The 21,123-nt window shown below is 31.8% G+C and overlaps 2 protein-coding genes across 2 annotated transcripts; both read right to left on the bottom strand.

The window, feature by feature from the left end:
• Positions 1–388: 388 nt before the first annotated feature.
• On the bottom strand, positions 389–11,131 carry LOC131947967 (exportin-6). Its single transcript, XM_059309387.1, has 24 exons — positions 10,999–11,131; positions 8,245–8,335; positions 7,932–8,044; positions 7,601–7,798; positions 7,266–7,425; positions 7,023–7,157; positions 6,530–6,805; positions 6,160–6,331; positions 5,831–5,957; positions 5,479–5,588; positions 5,215–5,323; positions 4,936–5,028; positions 4,591–4,820; positions 4,243–4,332; positions 3,978–4,128; positions 3,747–3,893; positions 3,355–3,544; positions 2,703–2,973; positions 2,480–2,539; positions 2,223–2,334; positions 1,942–2,097; positions 1,731–1,829; positions 1,337–1,567; positions 389–829 (listed from the first exon to the last, which is right to left on the bottom strand). The coding sequence occupies exons 1-24, from the start codon at positions 10,999–11,001 to the stop codon at positions 725–727; spliced, it is 3,429 nt and encodes a 1,142-aa protein (XP_059165370.1). The 5' UTR covers positions 11,002–11,131; the 3' UTR covers positions 389–724.
• Positions 11,132–11,974: 843 nt separating this feature from the next.
• LOC131947970 (UDP-GlcNAc:betaGal beta-1,3-N-acetylglucosaminyltransferase-like protein 1) lies at positions 11,975–20,366 on the bottom strand. The gene is made up of 12 exons (XM_059309390.1): positions 20,265–20,366; positions 16,637–16,753; positions 15,798–15,894; positions 15,467–15,531; positions 15,192–15,257; positions 15,009–15,104; positions 14,494–14,589; positions 14,186–14,310; positions 13,942–14,077; positions 13,519–13,587; positions 13,131–13,205; positions 11,975–12,082 (listed from the first exon to the last, which is right to left on the bottom strand). Exons 1-12 carry the CDS (start codon positions 20,277–20,279, stop codon positions 12,005–12,007), a joined length of 1,035 nt encoding a protein of 344 aa, XP_059165373.1. The 5' UTR covers positions 20,280–20,366; the 3' UTR covers positions 11,975–12,004.
• Positions 20,367–21,123: the final 757 nt, after the last annotated feature.

Below are 21,123 nucleotides of genomic sequence, written 5' to 3'. Positions count from 1 at the left end.
AGCATAGAGAATTGAATTTAGTATAAATCTCATAGTGCTAAAATAGAAAAGTATTTAACAATACAAACTTTACAATGATTTAGTAACAAGTCATGTCCAGAAGTAAAATGGAACTCAAATAGTTGCAAAAACTATAAATACAGGACCTAACTGAATGCAGAAGTTTGAAATTTTAAAATCCAAAATGCATGCTCTTTTAAAAAAAAAATACTGCAATGGACAGACATAGTAACAATACCACTGTTATATGGTAGTAACTAAAAGATTATAATAGGTTACAATTATTTTAATAATGCATGTGTTCAGATTAATATATCAATGGCAAGCAGTTGTTTGTATGTCCTCTGTTATGGTGAAACACCAAATGCATAGTACTTTAAATAAATCAAATGAAACACACTACTATTAAAGTTGAATGCCATTTATTTGCTTTTTTTCTTGGGAATCCACGATTTGCAATATAAAACTAATGTCTCTAAAACTCAAGTGATGTTAAAAGATGCAATTAACCTAAGCTGTTATAACTGATCTCTTTACAAAAACCTTTTTATCATAAATCAATGGAGCTTTAAACAATTGTTTTAAAACTGGTTCCTGTGAAGCAATTCCTTACATCATAATCATATACTTTTATGGTACCAGATATCCCCAGTTCTAGCAGTTGGGAGCATAAATAGGTGCAAAGTGCCGATGGCCATAAATAATGAACTTGTCAAAAGGAATATCAAACAAGTGAAACAGAACCTGCGGGTAAACTACTGTTGATCAGCGAGTAGTAGCGAATATCATTAACAAATCTTTCCACTGTTTGTGTAAATGAAGGGAGATCCTGTAATAATAGAAAACAAAGTTATTTCTATAAAGAAGATAGAAGAGGCACATAAGAAATGGACATGCTAAAGTTTAAAATTTGCCATTTACCAAATCACAAACATTTTAATAAATTAACTCATGATCAACTACAATTGGCTATTGTAACAAAGTTTATCTTTGTTTATTTTATACTGAAACAAATCAGTTGATTTTATCACCAAATCTGTTAAACATTAAATAATTTCTACGGAATTGAAAACTAACGTGAAAAACATCCTAGTTTCTTTATTTGCAAGGTACAAATTTTAATTTTTCAGTTACTATTGAGATGTTAGAACTATTTTCAAGGCAATAATTTAATAAGTTATCAAAAGAGTTTGTTACATACACGAGAAAACAATTGTATATATTTTTCAGCTAACAAAACCATAATCAAACTGCAAGACATACAAACACATGCTTGGTTTTTTTTTTTAATTTAAAAACATTTTCTATGTTTTACATTATAGTGATTAAAACTTACTCTGTCAATTTTGAAGTTTTTTGCTAGCACTGACTTTTGACTATTATCAATGCCATCAACAGATGCCAAAAATTCTGGCAAAAACTTCCCAAAAAATGCATCAAAGTCTACAGCTGCCATGTTGTAAACAGATATGACTATTTCCTCTTGTAGTAGGTCGTGAGATTTGTTAATTAATACTTGCAGCAAAACCTTGAGAAACTGGTGGCTCATGACTTCACTAAATATTTGCTAGTAGAAGATAAAATGTGTGTGGAAATAAGGTGGTTAAAACCTTTCATGCAGTAATAAACTTATAAATAATCTTTCCAGGTCTTTTAATTACATTTTTCCTTTTTATTATTCATATAAAAAATATTTAACGAGTAAAGCATTTTAATGTTTACTGACTCACTTTATTATACAATTTCCATTTAAAATGCAAGTTTTCAAGAGATTCCAGGTTTTGTCTAAAAATGCTTATGTCTGTTTGAAGAAAGGACTGTCCATATGCCTAAAAATATTTGAAGTACAAGATAAGTTATTACGAATGGCAGCAAATACACTAGCAATTTTTCCTGTAAATTAGATATTAATTTATACTATTTATAGTGTGAATTAATTACCTGCAATATAGATGTAAACTGTTCACTATTTTCTAGTCCATCTCCTGATTCCTTAATTACATCTAAAACTGAACATCTGAAGAAATATCTCCAGTTATGTGAGAGGATTTCATGCAGCAAATGATACAGTGCAAATTTCATATCAGGACTTGGGCGCTATGAGAACAAGGAAAATACCTGAATTATTATGTAAACTAATCAGATTCATTATACTGAATAGAAAAAAACTTTAAAAATACTAGTGGAGCATTATATTTTTTTAAATGTTAAAATAAACTTACTGGTGCTACTATAGGGTAAATCTGGTCCATGGCTATTGAAATAATTTGTGGAAGAAAAACTTTAAATTGTCCTCCAGGTTCTTGAACTATCAGTTCAAGAATTTTTAAGAAACTGTAAGGGAAAAATATGAGTCTCAGCAAGGATTATACAAAAATTTTCAATTACAGCAGCTAATGTAGAAGAAATTAGGTAAGTAGCTTTCTATTCCTAAAAATGTAATAACAAATGGTTGTAGAACAAAATGATAATTTCTCACTTCTCAATAACTCTGAAGGCACCACTAGTTTCTTGATGAATTGTGTGAACCAACAGCTCTCTAAAAGTATTAAGAATTCATTTATTTATTTATATATATATTTATTAAAATTATATTAACTTTAAAACTAATGCTTTACACCCAAAATGTATACATCATGTATAAATAAAAGATAATTGGTATTATTACATTCAAATATAATTATTTTTATAGGTACACCTACCTTGAAAATACATTCATAAAAGTGTGAATAATTTTTTCTGTAAATGCTACACCCATCTGCACTCGTAAGCCCTGAAACATGGCCAGAAAGTAGGTCATGATATTATCAACTACATCCACATCATGGACGTACATTGGGAATATTGTTAGAGTTGTCTGCGTCACTTCCTCTAGGGACTGACAACATATCTGTTTGGACTTGACGATTTCACCTGCTAGAGTTTCCACCCAGTCTTGGCAGATAATCAAAGTCTTCTTGATCACTTCTTTAGCTAAAATAGAAAATGCAGCAGACATGAGATTTAACAAAAATGAACTTCCACTAATAAATAAATAAATATATATATATATATATATATATATATATATATATATATATATATATATATATATATATATATATATATATATATATATATATATACATACACACATTACAACTTTAATTGTGATGTTCTTTCTAAAATAAACATCATTTGTAAATGATTTTTCAAGTATTCACTTTTCTAAAAGAATTTGAATGGTGTTTAAAATTGTCATCATTCTTATTGGATTTTAAGATTGGGTGATTTGAGTTGCCAGCAGGGTTAAAAAGGACCAATACATAAACATATAATCTTTATATAAACTGAGGATCCAACCAGAGTTAATACCTTGTTCATGGGCTACTGTTGCTGAAGATAACTCAGGAAGATTGCCTAAGCGAACAAATTGTGATGTTAACTGGGCCACAAGCATCTTGTGGTGCGCCGCCCTTTTGTCCCAATCTTGTTCATCTTTTCCCACATTTGGCCATGGTAACAGGAGATAATGGGAAAGAGAACGATACAAAAGTAACTGCACCTGAAGATTTTTAAACATATATTTAATCATTAAAATGTAGAACTTGAATACAAAGACAAGAAAAAATATAGTAAATAAAATATTTTTCTCATCCCAAAGATGGTATCCAATCAATTTAAAAGTCAATTTCCAGCAACTCTCATTCAAATACAGATTATAATTATATATATTTAAAAAATAATTACAAAGAGTTTCAACATACATCTTGAGCTAAACTTTGAAATTCGCCCTGACTAGCTAGGGTATACAAAGAAACAACAGATGGAACTTGCAGTAGAAAAGCTGGACGAACTGTGTTTGTAATTGACAGAAGCAGATGAGCTGCTGACTGGATTACCTTATCAGGTACCTGTAGAAGAGTTTTCAAAATTTCATCAAGTTATTTATACATCTTATTAAATTCATTCATTTTTAAATGATAAGTTTTCCCAACCTGTTTATTTATTAGTGGAGCTATGGCATCTAGTATAGTAACAATAATTGCGTGAAATTCATCTTTTTGTTGATCAGTTCGTAAACTCTCCAGGTAAAACTGTGACATCCAGTGTGTATAAGCCTTGATGGCCGCAAGTGACTGGGCATGTCTGGATTAAGAATAAATGTACAAATGTATTATTTAAAGCACAGAATTCAGCAATAAAACTTAGGTTTACTAAAGTCAAATCTTAGGTCAATGGAAACTTAAAGCATGTTCTTACACTTCTATGAAATCCTGTTGTAATACTCCAGCAGACGTGGTTACTTCAAAAAACTTGATTCTACTTCCATAAGAGGTAATATGTACCAGCCTAAAAGTGAGCGTTATAGTAAATTATAGAATTTATTAAACATAATGCCTTAACAAAATCCAACTTTCAATCCAGAATCATAAATGCTTAAGGTTTACATTGTTATTATAGTCTAGATTCTTAAGATGTTAACTGCACTGTTATTTTTATTATTATTTTTGATTCAGGCTTACTTTAACAACATAGAACTTTCAATTATGAAATGTTCAATTATGAAATGTGTTATTTTAAAATATAAAGAAACAAACCAGTGATGACCTTGAAATGATCTGCATGGCATTACTAAATCTGGAAACGAAGTGTTCGCCTGTAAAATGCACAGCTAATCTTCCCAATGCTTGCAGCAGGGATGAGAGATCTCTCAGAGCACAATGAAGCCGCCTACAGTCATTTTCAGCAGAAACACGTAATCTCCTCTCAAATCCAGGACTGTCAACAAACTTTTCTATACCCAGATAAGTCTCAACATGATCTTGGAAGGGATCCCACTGAGAAATTTGTAAAGATATAGTGATTATAGTAAGCAGGAAGGCACATTTCTCTCACACACACATACTGTATTGTTAAACTAAAACAATAAGCTGTCAGATTACATCGACTTACCACAAGTTGGAAAACCTCAGGGGTCATGAATTCAGCAACCTTAGCAACAACTTCTAAATTTTGTCGAAGAAAATGTTGCCAATCAGTTTCTTCCTATAAGTATAAAAAAGAAACTTAAAATAAATTTTGAAATTTATGCAAGACAGTGATACAATTTTTATAAAGTACACTTTTATAACTTACAATTAAAAATCAAATTTGTTCATTACAAAAACAAATGAAGATCTTAATTTAATAGGATCAAAATAATTAGCAATGAAAACATTAAAGAAATATTACATCATCATCTAATGTGTCGTCATCTAGTTCCTCTAACTGAGACTGATTGAATCTGAATTGAAATTTCTGTAAGATACTAGAAAGTAATGTAGTTAAGGCTTCTTTGTACCTGTAGGAATAGAAAAGATGCTTATGAGAAATAGATAATAATAGGAATTTACTATATGACTGAAACTCTTCCTATAAAATATCATCTGGTTGTTTTTGTAAAACATTTTTTATCAGAAAAACCAATTAATGACTTATAGCAGGGTTATATCATACCTCAAATAAATATCTTCTTTTGTCATTGAACGTGACTCAAGTTTGTTGTTTAAATAATCTAAAAATGTAATCCATATGTCTAAGCAACTGTAATATCCTTCGGTAGTAGGCTGTGTAAAAATAATCATGAAGTGGTTGATAAAAAAAGTGTTACATCACCAACAAATTTATGTGATTCTATTTCACATCTTGCTTTAATCAATTTAGTCAAAACCATTAATTAGAGCTAGGTAGATATTTGAATTTTTTTTCTTGATGACTTAAAAATTACATGAAAACAAAATTAATCCAGCTACAGGACAAAGATATTTGAATGTCTAGAACCTACTGATGTGATAAAAACAGAAACTACCTGTCTGAATGTGTATTTAAACAACAAAGACAAAAATTCCAAAACTGGAAACTGAGGATTTGATTCAAATCTTCTCAGGTGAACACTAACAAAAAGTCCTAAAAAGTCTGTAAACTTGTCAACATATCTGTAGAAAAAAAACATCAGAAATTTTACCCAGTCAAAACTGTTTTTTAAAAGTGAGGATTCTAAAATGGTCATATAGAATCAATAACAGGATGTTATCCTCACAAATATGGGTTTTCAAGTTAAAGTTATATCTTTAGTTTGCTTTTAAAATGTTCAGTTATAACCAATAATACTGTAAATGAAGAAGTGAGAGCTCTTACACTTCATCCAATTCTTCTAGTCTATTGCCAGATGAGTTTGTATTGCTTTCTTTTGTTATTTTCTGAAGCAGATGAAATGTTTGTTGAAACATCTGCAGCAAGAAGTCTTCAAATTCTTGGGGTACACAGTTTTTGCTTAGAATTTCATTGATACAATTCATTGCTAAGACACCTATTTAGAAAAAGCAGTAGCCCAAACAAAAAATATTAAGGTTCCTGGTAATAAAATACAAAAACTTTTTTTAATAAAAAATTCTATTAGAAAATTTAATGTGCTATCATATTAAAGCTCTTAGAAAAAAATAAACAGATATATACAATAATGATTCACTGCAAAAGTTTAAAAACAAAAGAAAGAATAAACACCTACCTAGCTTATGTGTACTGCTACTAAATGCACTGCTCCTTGAAGTGGGGCTTGAGTCATTATAATCTGGTCTTTTCTGGCAACCAAATGCTGCAAAGTGAAATATTGTGGAGAGAAGTTGGGGTCGAACAACTGTTGATAAAGGCACCCAGCACAAAAAATGTGCTAAGCAGGTGAGGCCTGCCCAGCATAACTGCTGCGATGCAGGATCAAGAGGGGGAAGAGCTTCCATTTGTGGACCTCGACTTGGACTGCCCAACAACAGTGAAACAAAGTTAGCTGAAAAAAAAAATTGGGCAAAATTTGTTACACACTTTTTTCGATAATCAAGATCATAGTACTTTATGCTTAAACAAGAAAAATATTCGCTTGATTGATTAAATACACTCTAAGTTGAAATTACAGATGTGTTACTGACTTCAAAGGTGATAATATAATACTTTCTTGATTTAACAAATATCTTTAAAACAGCTTCTTAATTATTTTCACCACTTACCATTTGCAATAGGAGATGTTGAAAACAACTGACTGCTAGACTGGCGCGATGATCTATTTTCACCAGATGTTGGTGAGGGAGGAGGTGTCGCTGCTACAAGATGCCGGTGTTTTTCAAGCATATTCTCAAAAATATCTAGAAAGAATGACAATTTTTCAGCCATCAATGGAAATAGCCAAGCCACATGCATTTATTTACGTAAACAAAATATGGTTGCACATGCTATGCCCAGCCAGCACTTACTGTTTAAAATACTAAGAATAGATGGAACTTGCTGAAGGAGTAGGCGATGAAGTTCTTCTTTTCTTGCCATGCTTAAGTCATCTCTTGGAGAAGCCAGTTCTTCAGATGCAGTCTGCAGTAGAATTATACCCAGCAGTGCTGTATCGGGTTGCTGTGCTAGCTATGAACATATACAATTAAAAAAGTAATTATCACTGACATAAGGTTGGTCAATAAATTAATTCTGCTCATAAATATTTTTTTTTAGTAATTTATTATTATTTAAATTCAAAGTCAGATCTTGCAACTAAATAATCTGCACAGATTTTACCATAAGAGTAATAACCACAACATACCTGAAGAATGTTGGAAAAAAAGTCTGGATAAAAATGAGGCCAATCATTACGCCCTATGTCAACAATAAGTTTGGCCAGTTTGTTACGTATATAGGGGGGCACAGTGGTATGCTGGTTCAGGAGTGACTGTGTAAGATGAGTCCTTATTTCTATTTTATTATTTGCAGCTAGGTTTGTCCATTTATGACTAATAAGTGTCTGAAAATTAAACAATTTAAATGTTCTTGATATTGTTTTGTAAAAAGAAACTAAAAAAGACAGATGCTAAATTTATGATATTATTTAATGAATCTACATAATGAACTAAAGTTATTTAGGCTAGAAGACAAACCTCTTGCACATTTAAGCAAAACATCATTACATATTCATTTTGAGTATTGCTCAAAAAATACAGGCACATTTCCCATGAATTTGACATCTGTGTGAAGTTGGTCAAAATTGATTCTGATAAAAAAAATAAAGGGGACAAAAAATCCTTAAATCATCAGAATTATTAGTCTAAGTCTATTATTTAATGCATGAGCATTATTGCAATAATATAAAAAAAATATTTAAATTTTATGATTTTCTCCTTCATTAACTTTTAAAAAAAACAAGCTAAATAAAGCAAATTCACTATTTAAATAAAAATATTCATAGTTTACCTATTTCTTTTTTTCTGTCATTACTAGTGCTTGGTGCAAAAAACTCATTCATTAGACCCTCAAGTGCACGCAATGATTCATCAATGTTAGACTGAAAGTAAACATTAATTAATAACTTGATTATTACAATAGTTGAAAGTTGTTGATTACATTTTCAAATCAAGATCAAAATTAATTTTTCTTTTGTTAAATGGGGTATTGTAACAATTGTAATATAGAAAACATTGTGCATTATAGTATTATAATTAATAATTATAATTGTGTGATGGTAATATATTGATTGAAAAGAGTTTAATTTTAATATACTTATAAAACCTTATGAATCTTTACTAAAAGCTAGCACAAAAATGTCAAATTTTTTCATGATTCAGAAATACTGAAATTAAGTACAGATGTATTATAACATAAAAGTAAAGTTCCCCTTCCAAATCTGACAGTCTATGGGGCAAGTTAAGTAGAGTTCATCGGTTTCTTGGAGCTCTGCATATGAAGGGATGGATAGTGTAGTTAGCCCTATGCCCAGCTGCCTTTGCTTTCCCTAACATGCATTAGGTACCCATCAGAGCTGGGTGGACTCAGGCACGGTCTACTTGCTTGAACCTGGATACAAACTTGAGACTTACAGGTTAGCAGTTGAGCTCTAGGCCTATACTAGTAATACTATTCAGTACTACTAACTAACTGACCAGTGTGTATTTTGTGTGTCAGAAATGGAGTTTATCATGTTAGCGTTTGATATTATACTATAAGTTCCAACCTCTAGCAAGGTAAGATGAGGCTTGTTAGCTGAAGATGGATAGTAACCAGTCTAAGATAGGATACTCCTAATTAAATTAAACAAGAGTAGGTTCTCCTTAGGCCTAACTGTCTAATTACTATTAGTCTATAATATAACTTTATATTATAAGATAGTAATATTATTATTATTTTAAGTTTTAAGTGATGAGATTATCATTATAACAGTTTTATTTCAGCAGTTTCTGTGACATGACTGATGCCTGGGTCCTTCAGATTTTGATAGGCCTACTTCAACTACTTGATTAGGTATTTTAACAATTTTTAAAATATTTGTACCTTAACTTAACACTTGATATTACATTAAATGAAGGCCGATGCTTGCCCGAAAAAGATACGCATGTGCAATGGAGAGAAACTACGACTTGCCATCGCGCCGATGTTTTCGATGGTACTGCGCCCGCAGAACCCTAACCAACCCTAATCCTATCCCTAGCCATAGGTCACTGCGCATGCGCAGAGCTATCTTTTGCTGACTAAGTGGAGACTTTGGGGAGAAAATCGGTAATCCCTTAGTTTAGCGTCGGAAATTATCGGGTAATGTTTGTTGAGTTTCGGTAACTAGAGTTACGGTAAACTATGGTTTATTTGACCATTGAAATATAAATAAATTGAAAGTCGATTGTAGTAAATTAATGTTTTAATTTTTTAAGTTTAATCGACTAAAGGAAACAAGAATAAATATAATAGTAGATTTAAATTAGTAGATCTAAAAATAAAAAAAACCCATATATTAATATAAATATAAATAATGAAGTCAAATGTAATAATTTAATGTTTTTGGCTTGCAGCGGATTTGCGACCATTAATTAATTAGATCTAGATCTAGCTAGATATCTAGCTGCTAGACCAAGTAAAAAAATCTAGATTACGAAAATAGTAAAAATGATTACAAAATGTAAAAATGATTACAAAAATAAATCTATCCAAAATTTAAACATTCTGTATAAAAATAAAAGATGACGCCAAATAAAGTATGGTTTACAGTACTTCCGGTGAATTCCGGAAGTGTGTGACAGACTTTGGCTTTGTTTTACTGTTTTTTACTGCTATACGATTCCGGAATAATAACCGACGCTAAACTAAGGGATTACCAGAAAATCTTCGGTAATCCCTTAGTTTAGCGTCGGTTATTATTCCGGAATCGTATAGCAGTAAAAAACAGTAAAAGAATGCCAAAGTCTGTCACACACTTCCGGAATTCACCGGAAGTACTGTAAACCATACTTTATTTGGTGTCATCTTTTATTTTTATACAGAATGTTTAAAATTTAGATAGATTTATTTTTGTAATCATTTTTACATTTTGTAATCATTTTTACTATTTTCGTAATCTAGATTTTTTTACTTGGCCTAGCAGCTAGATATCTAGCTAGATCTAGATCTAATTAATTAATGGTAGCAAATCCGCTACAAGCAAAAAACATTAAATTATTAGCCTACATTTGACTTCATTATTTATATTTATATTAATATAGATCTGTTTTTATTTTTTATTTTTAGATCTACTAATTTAAATCTACTATTATATTTATTCTTGTTTCCTTTTGTCGATTAAACTTAAAAAATTAAAACATTAATTTACTACAATCGACTTTCAATTTATTTATATTTCAATGGTCAAATAAACCATGGTTTACCGTAACTCTAATTACCGAGACTCAACAAACATTACCCAATAATTTCCGACGCTAAACTAAGGGATTACCAAATCTTCTTCCCAGTAGTCACTTCGCTAAATTAAATACATTGTTGATTGTGAATTTGCTACTCAAGGCTACTGCTGCACTACTGCAACAACTTCTGAACTGTAGCATGAAAATTGAAAACCCTGCTTTCAACTTTTAGGACGCACTAGCAGCACTATAAACAAAAATAAATGTAGGCTAGAGACTCGTAGAGTCGTAGAGAGATATATATATATTTAATATAGGCCTACAGATATATTTCTATTCTTACCATTTTCACACACTACACTTCACTGTCCAACAATTTCTCAAAACAAACCCGGTAGTAGAATCCGAATCTAGTTCTAAAATAATTCACATTATCATCGTCTTTTGCATCTTAGGATAATCTACCGACTGGTAACTCTGAGCAGAAAAGTCGATTAGAACTTTGTAATTACCGAAATCAAAAAAATTAAACAAACACATTTTAAAACAAATATGAAAATTGAATTCTTGCTATTCACAGCTTGTTTGTACTGTAACTTAATTTTAGTAATCATTATTTATTGTTATCCAATTTTCTCATAACTAGAATCTAAGTAGTTTCTATTTGCTTATATTATATTAAATATAAATCTAACAGACTAGGCAATTTATACATTTCTTTTAACTTTCTCTGGTGTCAAAAATGAGGATAGCTTATTAATCTAGCTAGTCATATTTAGTGGGGAAAAAAAGCTCAGTTGCTAAAAACTAAAAAGGAAATATTATTCCCTAGGTAATCCCAGGCCTTGAGTCCACTCTGCTCTGATGGATACCAAATAACATCAAGAGAAGATGGCTGGGTATGAAGATTATTTATAAATTCACCAATCAGTATATTTTAAATGTAATAATTACATCACTGCAGTTTGCTGTATTTGACCTGAATAAGCTGAAACCATTGAAAATTGACGACATACTTTAACAGCATTTAAAAATATTGTTATTCTCTTTAAACTGGAGAATTAAATTAGTATGTTAAGAATAATTCAGGGTAAATCTAACTTTAAAATTCTAACATTAAAATAACTTTAAATATTTAAAAACATTTAAAGTATAATTTCAAGTGTAAGAGTAATTTTAATTAATGAACTGTGAAATATATATTATAAATAAACGTAAGCAGTGACTATCTGCATTTTAAGAAAATTTTGAGAAACTTTAAAATCCATTAGACAAAGAAAAGAGCACAAAAACATTAAATAATAACTTTAAAAACAAAGTAGCTTTTAAATTGGCTTTAATAAGATAAGCTAATTAAAATGAATATAATCTCTGCCTTCTTTTAGACGTAAACTTTTCAGATTCTGTTCAAAATTTCCAGATAAATTCTGAAATGTACAAAGTATCAGTTATTTAAAATTGAATTCTATACAAACTAATACTGTAAAGCAGTGAAGGTTTAATTGTTAAATAACAATAATGTGTACAAAATAATTCTTCTGCTAAATAAAGAAAAGTCAGTAACAGATATTTTGCATTGAAGAATACATGATGATAAATATTTCTTTCTTATGTAATGGACACCAGCGAGTTGACGAGAATCCTTCCGTAATGTTGTTGACATGGAATAAAAATGTGCTTTTTTAGATTTAGGACCGTAAAAATAATAAAAAATAAAAACTTAAGCCTAAAATTAATTCAGAAATTTAATATTTTTAGAATCCATGCTATAAAAGTTGCAGATCCCATAGAACTCGAAAATTTGTTGAATTTAAAGCTATTTATTTTCATCAAGCCTAAGTTATAACCCGATGTTTCACTTTCGTAAGACAAACATTGATTGGCTGTACAGGAACTCCGTGATCGATTTCTGACAGCCCCACTTTATAGTCTTTTTGTTTACAAAACTTTGCAGATCAAGTTTTTAAATAGCAATGCAAATTTAAACCCCATGACCTAGTTTTTCTTTTTTTAGCTTTCAATATGTACAATAAAATTTATGGCGGCCTATTGAATAGCAGGATGCCATTGTTTATGTCGCCATTAAACGTGGAAACCAAATTGTTTTTGCTTTTTTTTTTTTTATTCAGTTACCGAAAATATTAAAAACATCAAATACATCCAATCTTAAGTAAAGTCCGAAAAAACCCAGAGAGACAGGATTTTATAACCAAATTAATTGTAACTACGCCATGCATGATTTTTAAATTAATTTATGGGCCTCTCAAATACCTTTGAGACTTTTCTCGCTGGCATCCATTAAAATTTGTCTTATAAATTATCATATAACACATTTAGGTCTACAATAAAGTGATATGTATGTACATTAATATCACATTTCTAATCATTATTCAAAAGCTGAAGTAGCAAATTTAGATTAATAAAGCAATGTCATTTAATAATAATAAGTTAAAATCTGTAGATCTAAATACTAACCAGCTTCACACATAAAATAACAGGAAGTTTCACTTGTGTAAAATGGACTATTGGTACCTTAGGTTTTGGCACTTCCTGTTAAAAAAAATGTAAACATATTTATTTGGCATTTTTTAATTGATGAAGCATAGTAATGCAAATATCTATCTTACAGTTATTTAGCCTTAACAAAATATTTATTAGCTCAATTGTATTATTGATGTTAGTTCTAACAAAATTGAACAATAGAGAATCTACTTACATATTACTGATTAAGCAACCCAAGCTATGCAAATTCTTATGTATCCTACATAAGTAACTTTTAGATTGGTTATGCTTGTTTTTACAAGGATAGTTTAATATTTTTCTAACCTTACTTTCTTCATAGATGTAATAATATTTTTCTAACCTTACTTTCTTCATAGATGTAATAATTTTTAGTAAGCTTCTTTACATCAACATCACAAAACATAGAAACCTGAAATAAAACAATAGTACATTTTAGTCCAATATAATAATTGGCTAAGTTGCGTTAGTCAAGGGAAACAGCAAGGACAAGAGGAGTTACTTGGAAAGGGAAACAAAAAATTATTTTTATATATGTATGTATTATTTCTTTTTTGTGCCTGTTGTCCAGCTGGCTTTGCTGCTCATTACCAATAATAAGTTAAAGACCAACTAGATGTTACAGTAAACATGCACTAGTTTTTAATTACTTTTTAATATTCATTTTATAAATACAAAACATTCAGGCTTGTTTAAACACAAAAGATTGTCTATTAAAAATCTGTAAAAATAAAACTATAAGCACAGTGTCCAAAACATATCTTACTTTTCTTTTGTTATTTGTGGAGAGAGAGCGATAAAACTTTCGTCCTTGTTTCCCAGCATTCCAAATTGAAAATGATTGATACTTGTCTAGCACCTGTTTTTCTAAAAATCTGACTCGAAGTTCCCAAATTGTTTTTCTAGAATTATAGATAATAAAAATTAATTTTCCTGGAACTGAATTGACGAACGAGCTAACAACATATTAATTAAACAAAAAATATCTCCCAATAAAGACCTCAGCCTACTCAGATATAGAAAATGTTGTAGCTTGTGGGTGGTATCTATACATGAGTAAATCTTTCTCCACTCTTATGATTTCTCCACCCAGTTCCAAATGTTTGTAAAAAAAAATTAAATCTTCAGGTGTTCCCTGCAGAATAAAGAAGAAGAATTTAAATAAAACTCAATTCACCATTCACCGACATCACCGAAACTGCATTTTAAGCCTACAAACACTATACAAGTTATATGCTTTGTTTTAAATTTAAATGATAAGGTACCATTAGTGTTAGTGTTAATCAATACTTAAATCTTTTTACTTAAAACTTGTTACCTTCCCACCTTCATCAAATCCACCAACTTTATTAACAACATTTCGATGACAAAACCAAGTTGGCATAATCACAGTAGGTCCATGAGATAGATAAGCCTATTAAAAAAGACACTTTCATTATTTTAGATGACTTAAAAACAAATAACTATGTCATTGTATTTTTGTGGAAGATTTGTTATATTGACATATTTTATACAAATAGATTTTGTTTCTTTAATGAATTATACATTTGTTTGTGTATATATTATAAACCTTAAGTTCCAAGGTTGTTCTTTGTCCATCAAGCTTACACTTAGGAGAGGGAAGCTGAATCAACTAGAAAATTTTATGGAGACACAGAGCATTCACCGAAGCTTATTTTATCTGTTCTTTTACTAGTCTTGAAATTACTCTTAGCACTTTTCTATTTTTAAAAATTTACATTTAAGTAACAGGTCATGGCTCACATTTAAATTTTAGAATCAGGACTTCATTAGAGTAAGCACCTTTATGATTAAATGAAACAGTATATTTACCTGTGTGTATAGCTGATCACTAGTAAGGCCATTAGCCCACTGTGTATAGCGTAAAGTGGATTCAGAGGGCTTTCTGTGAAACTGACACCCAACTATCTAGAAAAAGGATAACACTTTATTTATGGCTTGCAAAACTAAAACAAAAGAGATAGTTAATACATTTTTGTAAACATGCAAACTTACAGCCTCTGGATGAATCAAAGCAACATTAATCTGCTCTTTTATTCTGTCTTCATGCATTACATCATCCTGATTTTTAAATTAAAACAAAAGTTTAATAAACACAAAAATGAAAAAAACTGACATATTTTATCTTAATTTTATATGTGCCTAAAATTAATGGTTGAAATTAATGATGGAATATAAATATTTCAACATCAGGACAAGCAAAATCAAACTATTTTTTATTATTATTATTTTGATTGCCAGACAAAAAGATATTGAGAAAGTTTACTAACTGCATCTAAAAAACAGAAGTATTCCCCAGAGCTTTGAGATATAGCTTTGTTCTTAGCATAACCAACTGAAAAAACAAATTATCACCAAAGCCTCTTATACACACAGGCACAAAGAAATATTTAGATAATAAAATTAAGGTTAAAGAAAAAAAAACAAGGTTTTTAAAAAAGTATTACATTTTTTTAAAAAAAGCTTGTAGAATGAATATAAAGGTTTCACAAAGCGAATGACTGGTGGGATAAAAAAGTTACAGGTTACTAAAATATTTTATACAAATTACTGCTCTTTTAGGTGAAGGTTAGTAAATTCATGCAGTTTAAATGTAATTACCACCATAAGCAGAGCCGACATGGCCAGATACTACTAGTGTCAAGTGAGTGTTTTCTAGGTTTCTCCACCAGTTATCAAGGACATTTTTACTTCCATCCTGTTAATAAGATTCATTGTACTCAAAAATAAAAATTTGGTAGATATTACATCACATGGTTATTTAAAACACAGATATAGTTAATAAGTTATTAATCTTACATTCTCCACAAGTTCTAAATGATCTTAAGATATCTCTTTTATTATTTTACTTCATGCAGAGATGTGCAAGTATAGTAAAATTCAACCATTTCTGGTGACAGAAATCAATCCTCGTTTATGAGGATAACCATTACTCTGCCCTCAACCACATCACTTTATCTGAATTGATGGTATTAATAGTAGTAATATTTCATTGACCCTGAAACCTATCTTTTGTCATAACTAAAGAATCTGGTTCCATTTAGAAATTTAGGGTCCAGCCTAGTAATAAAAGAGTGGCTGCTAGCCCAAATGATTCAAGTTCAGATCTTTGTTCTGACTTGTGACTGTAGAACATCCCTGAGACCACCCAGCTCTGATAGGTACCTGACTTACATTGGAGAAAGTAAAGGTAACAGCTGATCACACCATCCCTTCATATGCAGAGGCCAAAAAACATGAACTGTACTTCATCTGCCCAATACATCGCTAGGCCTTAAGAGGAATCTTGACTTGTTTTTACAAGCTTTTATTTAATTTTTATTTTACTAGAGTTAATAAAATAGTCAGAATTAAGTTAGTTATTTTAAACAGCTTTTTTTTCTAAAAAATAATTACAAACTACATTTTCTAAACATAAATGAATAAACTTTTATACTTACAGAACTAGCATCATCATAAACACTCAGTTCTATTGGTCCCTCATAAGTTTGTTTCTCCACAGAAGCTAGGGATTCAGGCAGCCACTCAACTGCATTGTGCACAGGAAGAATTATTGACTAGAAAATGAATATAATCTTGCAATTACATGATTTTAGTCTACCTATAGACTTTTGAAAATCTCAATGCTTTTAAAAATGTAGGCCTACTATATATATATATATATATATATATATATATATATATATATATATATATATATATATATATATATATATATATATATATATATATATATATATATATATATATATATATATATATATATATATATATCAGACAAATACTCAGTATCTGCTGGCCAACATTCACATGGAAAATAACAAGGCAATTTGCCACTGTAAAAGAAATTAGGAAAAAGAAGATGGAGTTGGGTATGACACACACTGTGCAGACTGCCAACCAATATCACCAGGCTGGAATTGAGGTGGAGCCTCTCAAGGAAAGTGCAAAAAGAGTCTTGACCTGGAGTCAGGTTGAGAAAATGGCACAAGACAGAGGACTCTTTGTTTAGCAGCCCATACCCATGCAGGGAGGAAGGGATGCCTATATATGTATATATACTATATAGCCTAAATATCTCTCTATATATTGATATATATATATATATATATATATATATATGTTACTGTCAAAGCCCGAAGTGCGGCCAAAGCGCGGATTGGCCGGCCAATCTGCGCATTGGCCGGCTCTCTTGGCCAAAGCCCGAAGAACTTAGCACTAAGATCGTATTTCGTACATTGGCCGGCCAATGCGCGCACTGGCCAGGACGTACTGGCCAAAGTCCGAAGCGCTAAAACTTGACAGCGTATTTTGTACATTGGCCGGCCAATGCGCGCACTGGCCGGGATGTCCTGGCCAATGTTCTATCTAGACTAAGTTGTGATCGCATTTTCATTATTCTGGGTGCATTTTCATTGAGAGTAACATATTGTTTAGCTCTTGTTTGTATAGCATTCTATATGCAAGGCGACATGGATCAAAAGGGCCGTCAGACCATGAGACAGACATAGCAGATGGCTGTCAAAGTAAAAAAAAAATGTAAATCCATGTTAGTTTCCATATATGGGCTCTCGATAAAATAGTTACTGAGGAAGATCTTGAGAACATTGAACAAGAAATGGAGGTTGCCATAAACGCAACAACATCCTCAGCTAACACATCTGCTGCCGTGGCGGAAAGCCCAGACCAGTTGCGTGACAATAATGTGGCCAACAGATTCTGTATAGTTTGTGAAAAACACTGTAGTGCAGCCCATTCTTGTGGATCCTGTGGCAACGATGTCCATGCTATTCGTGGAATACCCAATGAAGCAGACGAAGGGTACGGAGGGAACATTACCTGCAGATTGTGTCACAACAAACAAGATATCATGGAACACAGATCAGCAGCTCATACTGGCTTGCAAACTCAAGGTGCTAAGATGCTTAAAACATCAAATACAAAATTTAAAGATGGTGAGGTGGGTGACAATGTACGCATCCGTTTTCCAGATGTTGACAGAGGTCACGGTGATCCCCGAAGCGTGATTGCAGTTGTCATGAGCGTCGAGGGCGGTTTCTACAAATTAGGAACGGAACATGGTGTTCTAAAACAACTGTATGCTAGAAGTGAGTTTTCAATTCTTCACGAAAAACTGCTCTTATTGTCGTCAGTTGGCACTGAGGAAAATTCACTACGAACCATCGCATCTTCACAATCATTGACTCGGGGGCAAGGCTACACTCGCTGCAATTGCACAACTAAGTGCACAACAAATCGCTGCAAGTGTAAAAATAACAAGCAGCTATATAGTACTATAAAAAATTTGAATGTTTCTGTCATTTACTTTAATTAATAATCAATAAAGACTTAATTTCATTATCATTACGGCAGAAAAAAAAACCCAAAATCTGCTCATGATCTTCTAATTCGGACTTTGGCCTGTCGTCCCTAGCCAGATGATCTTCTAATTAAGACTTTGGCCGGTCCACCATGGCCAGTCCGCAGACTGGCCGGCCAAAGGCCGAAATCAAGAGCAATTTCAGACTTTGGCCGAAATCAAGCAAAGTTTCGGACTTTGACCGACCTATGGGAGGCGATATTGGCCAATGCGCGGATTGGCCGGCCAATCCTAGCATTGGCCGACTTCGGGCTTTGACCGTAACATATATATATATATATATATATATATATATATATATATATATATATATATATATATATATATATATATATATATATATATATATAAAGAAATGTATGTGTGTTTGTCTGTCTGTCTTTTATGCATTGCTACACCTTTCATCCAATCGCCATGAAACTTTGGGGAATTGATGAAAATACTCCAAATTGAATAAATTCAATTTCGTATGGGCAGCTGTCTGGTAGGGTGGGATTAGGCATGCCAGCATTACCCCTGGGCGCTGTTGTAGCTACGTTCATTTAAAAATGTGAGATAGACTATGGATAAGATGTGTATTATAGTCCTTCACTAAATAAAGTCAGGCACATCCGATGGCGCCCCGGTCTATCCCCTATGAGGACAATGGCGACTGCGCTACTATTAAGGAGCACCCTACAACTACAATATTGACACTGTGGCACACGACATATAATGAGGTAGCATAACTGGGGGCTCCCGAGAGCGCCCTGCTACGTCCCTAACAACTGGGCGGTTGCAGAAGTGTGTTCTACTTCACAATTACAGAGAGTGATTAACATACGCTCAAGGCTTTTATACACCACGCCCTTGGGCGTACTGGGTGGTACTGTAGTTATAATATAGTAGTGTATAAGTTTATAGCCTATAGGAACTTAGGCCACTATCTATAATAATAGTTTCGCTGTCTATGTATTTATCTATCTATCTATCTGTCAAGAACGCTATTGAGAAAACATAAGCAGAGTAAAAACATGCATAGTAATTAAAAAAACAAAACGTGACGTCATATGGAGAATATAGTAGAAAATAGTCTAAAGCCAGAGAGTAATATGACATCATTGATTCTCAAGTAAACATTTAATTAAAAAGCCAATTTTGTCTAATTTTAAAAGTGATTTGCGTGCAGAGGTTCTTTCATGCAAATCTTCGGGTAAGGGGCAAAGCCCTACCCCCCAGAAAGAATGTTTATGCCGCCCCCCCCCCCCCTCAAAAGAAATGACGTCATCAATACTCTATAATAAAAACACTGACATTACGGCCTAATTAATGTGTCTAATCTTTAAAGTGTTTTGTGTGAAGAGTTTCTTTCATGCATCTCATTGGCAAAGCCCCACTCCCGTTAGAACGTCTATGCCGACCCCTCCCCCCTCCTCAAAGAAATGACGTCATCGATACCTCATAATAAAAATACTGACATTACGGCCTAAATTATGTGTCGAATGTAATATAAGTGTTTTGCGTGAAGAGTTTCTCTTCTATCCGCCCCTCCCCCATGGTAGAACGTCTAATTCCCCCCCCCCCCCCAAAAAAAAGGCTTAGAACTTTATAGAAGCTACTCTAAAGTCTAAATCTGATACTTATTCATTCTGCTTTATTTTGTGATTGTATTACTATATAAATAAACTTAATTTATTAAAATTTATTACCACCGTGGGTAGCATAGATCTAGGTCTAGCCTTCCCTTTCACTTTCGTAAATAAAAAATAGACTATTTTTTACTATTTCTTTAGACTATTTTTAAATTTTAATACTTTATTTGATCTGTTTAATTAATATTATAAATTTATTAGGTTAGGGCCTACTTATTTTATTATTTTTAGTTAGATTTTAGTAGATCTAGAAATAGAATCTAGTGACTAGTCTAGATCTAGATCATCTCTAGATCTAGACTGATTTTGATTTCTTAACTCTTAAGATCTAGATCTAGTCTAGAGACTAGACCTAGAATCTATATAATAATCTTAATACATGTACAGTTAGGCCTACTATAATCTATTAGATCTACTAGATCTACTAATTTTTTTACTAATATTATTAGATTCTAATTATAAACTTCTAAAGCGATATTTTCACAGGATTTGTTATAAACATTGTTATGTTCTGTGGAGAAAAATGTTTCCAGATAAAAATAACATTTTGCGGGCTTTGGTTTCTAGATATGTAAAAATTAATAATAATAGGCACCTAATAGGCCTAATAAAATTAAAAATAATAGGCCTAATAATTAAACTGGCTTCTCAAACCATCAGCCAGGGGCCACATACACGCGGCTTCGATACGGCCAGTGACGAAACGGCCCCGTCAAAACGAATCCGACAAAACGGCTCTTACATAAGAGCCCCGTCAAATCGACCCTGTCTAAAAGGCCGGCGACAAATGTACCCCGTCAAATGGCCTCCAGAATTTCTTTCTAGCATCTCTTCGGAGCCCCCCCCCCCCCCTCCTGAAGAAAGTCTACCACCCCCCGAACGAGATGGAATTTATATAGTAAACATACACTTTTAC

Source organism: Physella acuta, unplaced genomic scaffold, assembly GCF_028476545.2.
Source record: "Physella acuta isolate Inbredline_101_S28 unplaced genomic scaffold, ASM2847654v3 ptg000617l, whole genome shotgun sequence".
Taxonomy (NCBI): Eukaryota; Metazoa; Mollusca; class Gastropoda; family Physidae; genus Physella; species Physella acuta.
This window is presented reverse-complemented; position numbering and strand designations above follow the sequence as displayed.

Bases quoted from the DNA above. Each gene is read 5' to 3' on its own strand.
- LOC131947967 (XM_059309387.1), bottom strand. The intron at 8,045-8,244 runs GTAAACTATGAA...TTTTTTTATCAG, and splicing joins TGACAGAAAAAAAGAAATAG to AATCAATTTTGACCAACTTC. The intron at 4,129-4,242 runs GTAAGAACATGC...TTCTTAATCCAG, and splicing joins CAACAGGATTTCATAGAAGT to ACATGCCCAGTCACTTGCGG.
- LOC131947970 (XM_059309390.1), bottom strand. The intron at 14,311-14,493 runs GTAACAAGTTTT...TTTATTCTGCAG, and splicing joins GATTTGATGAAGGTGGGAAG to GGAACACCTGAAGATTTAAT. The intron at 13,206-13,518 runs GTTAGAAAAATA...TTTTTTTAACAG, and splicing joins ACATCTATGAAGAAAGTAAG to GAAGTGCCAAAACCTAAGGT.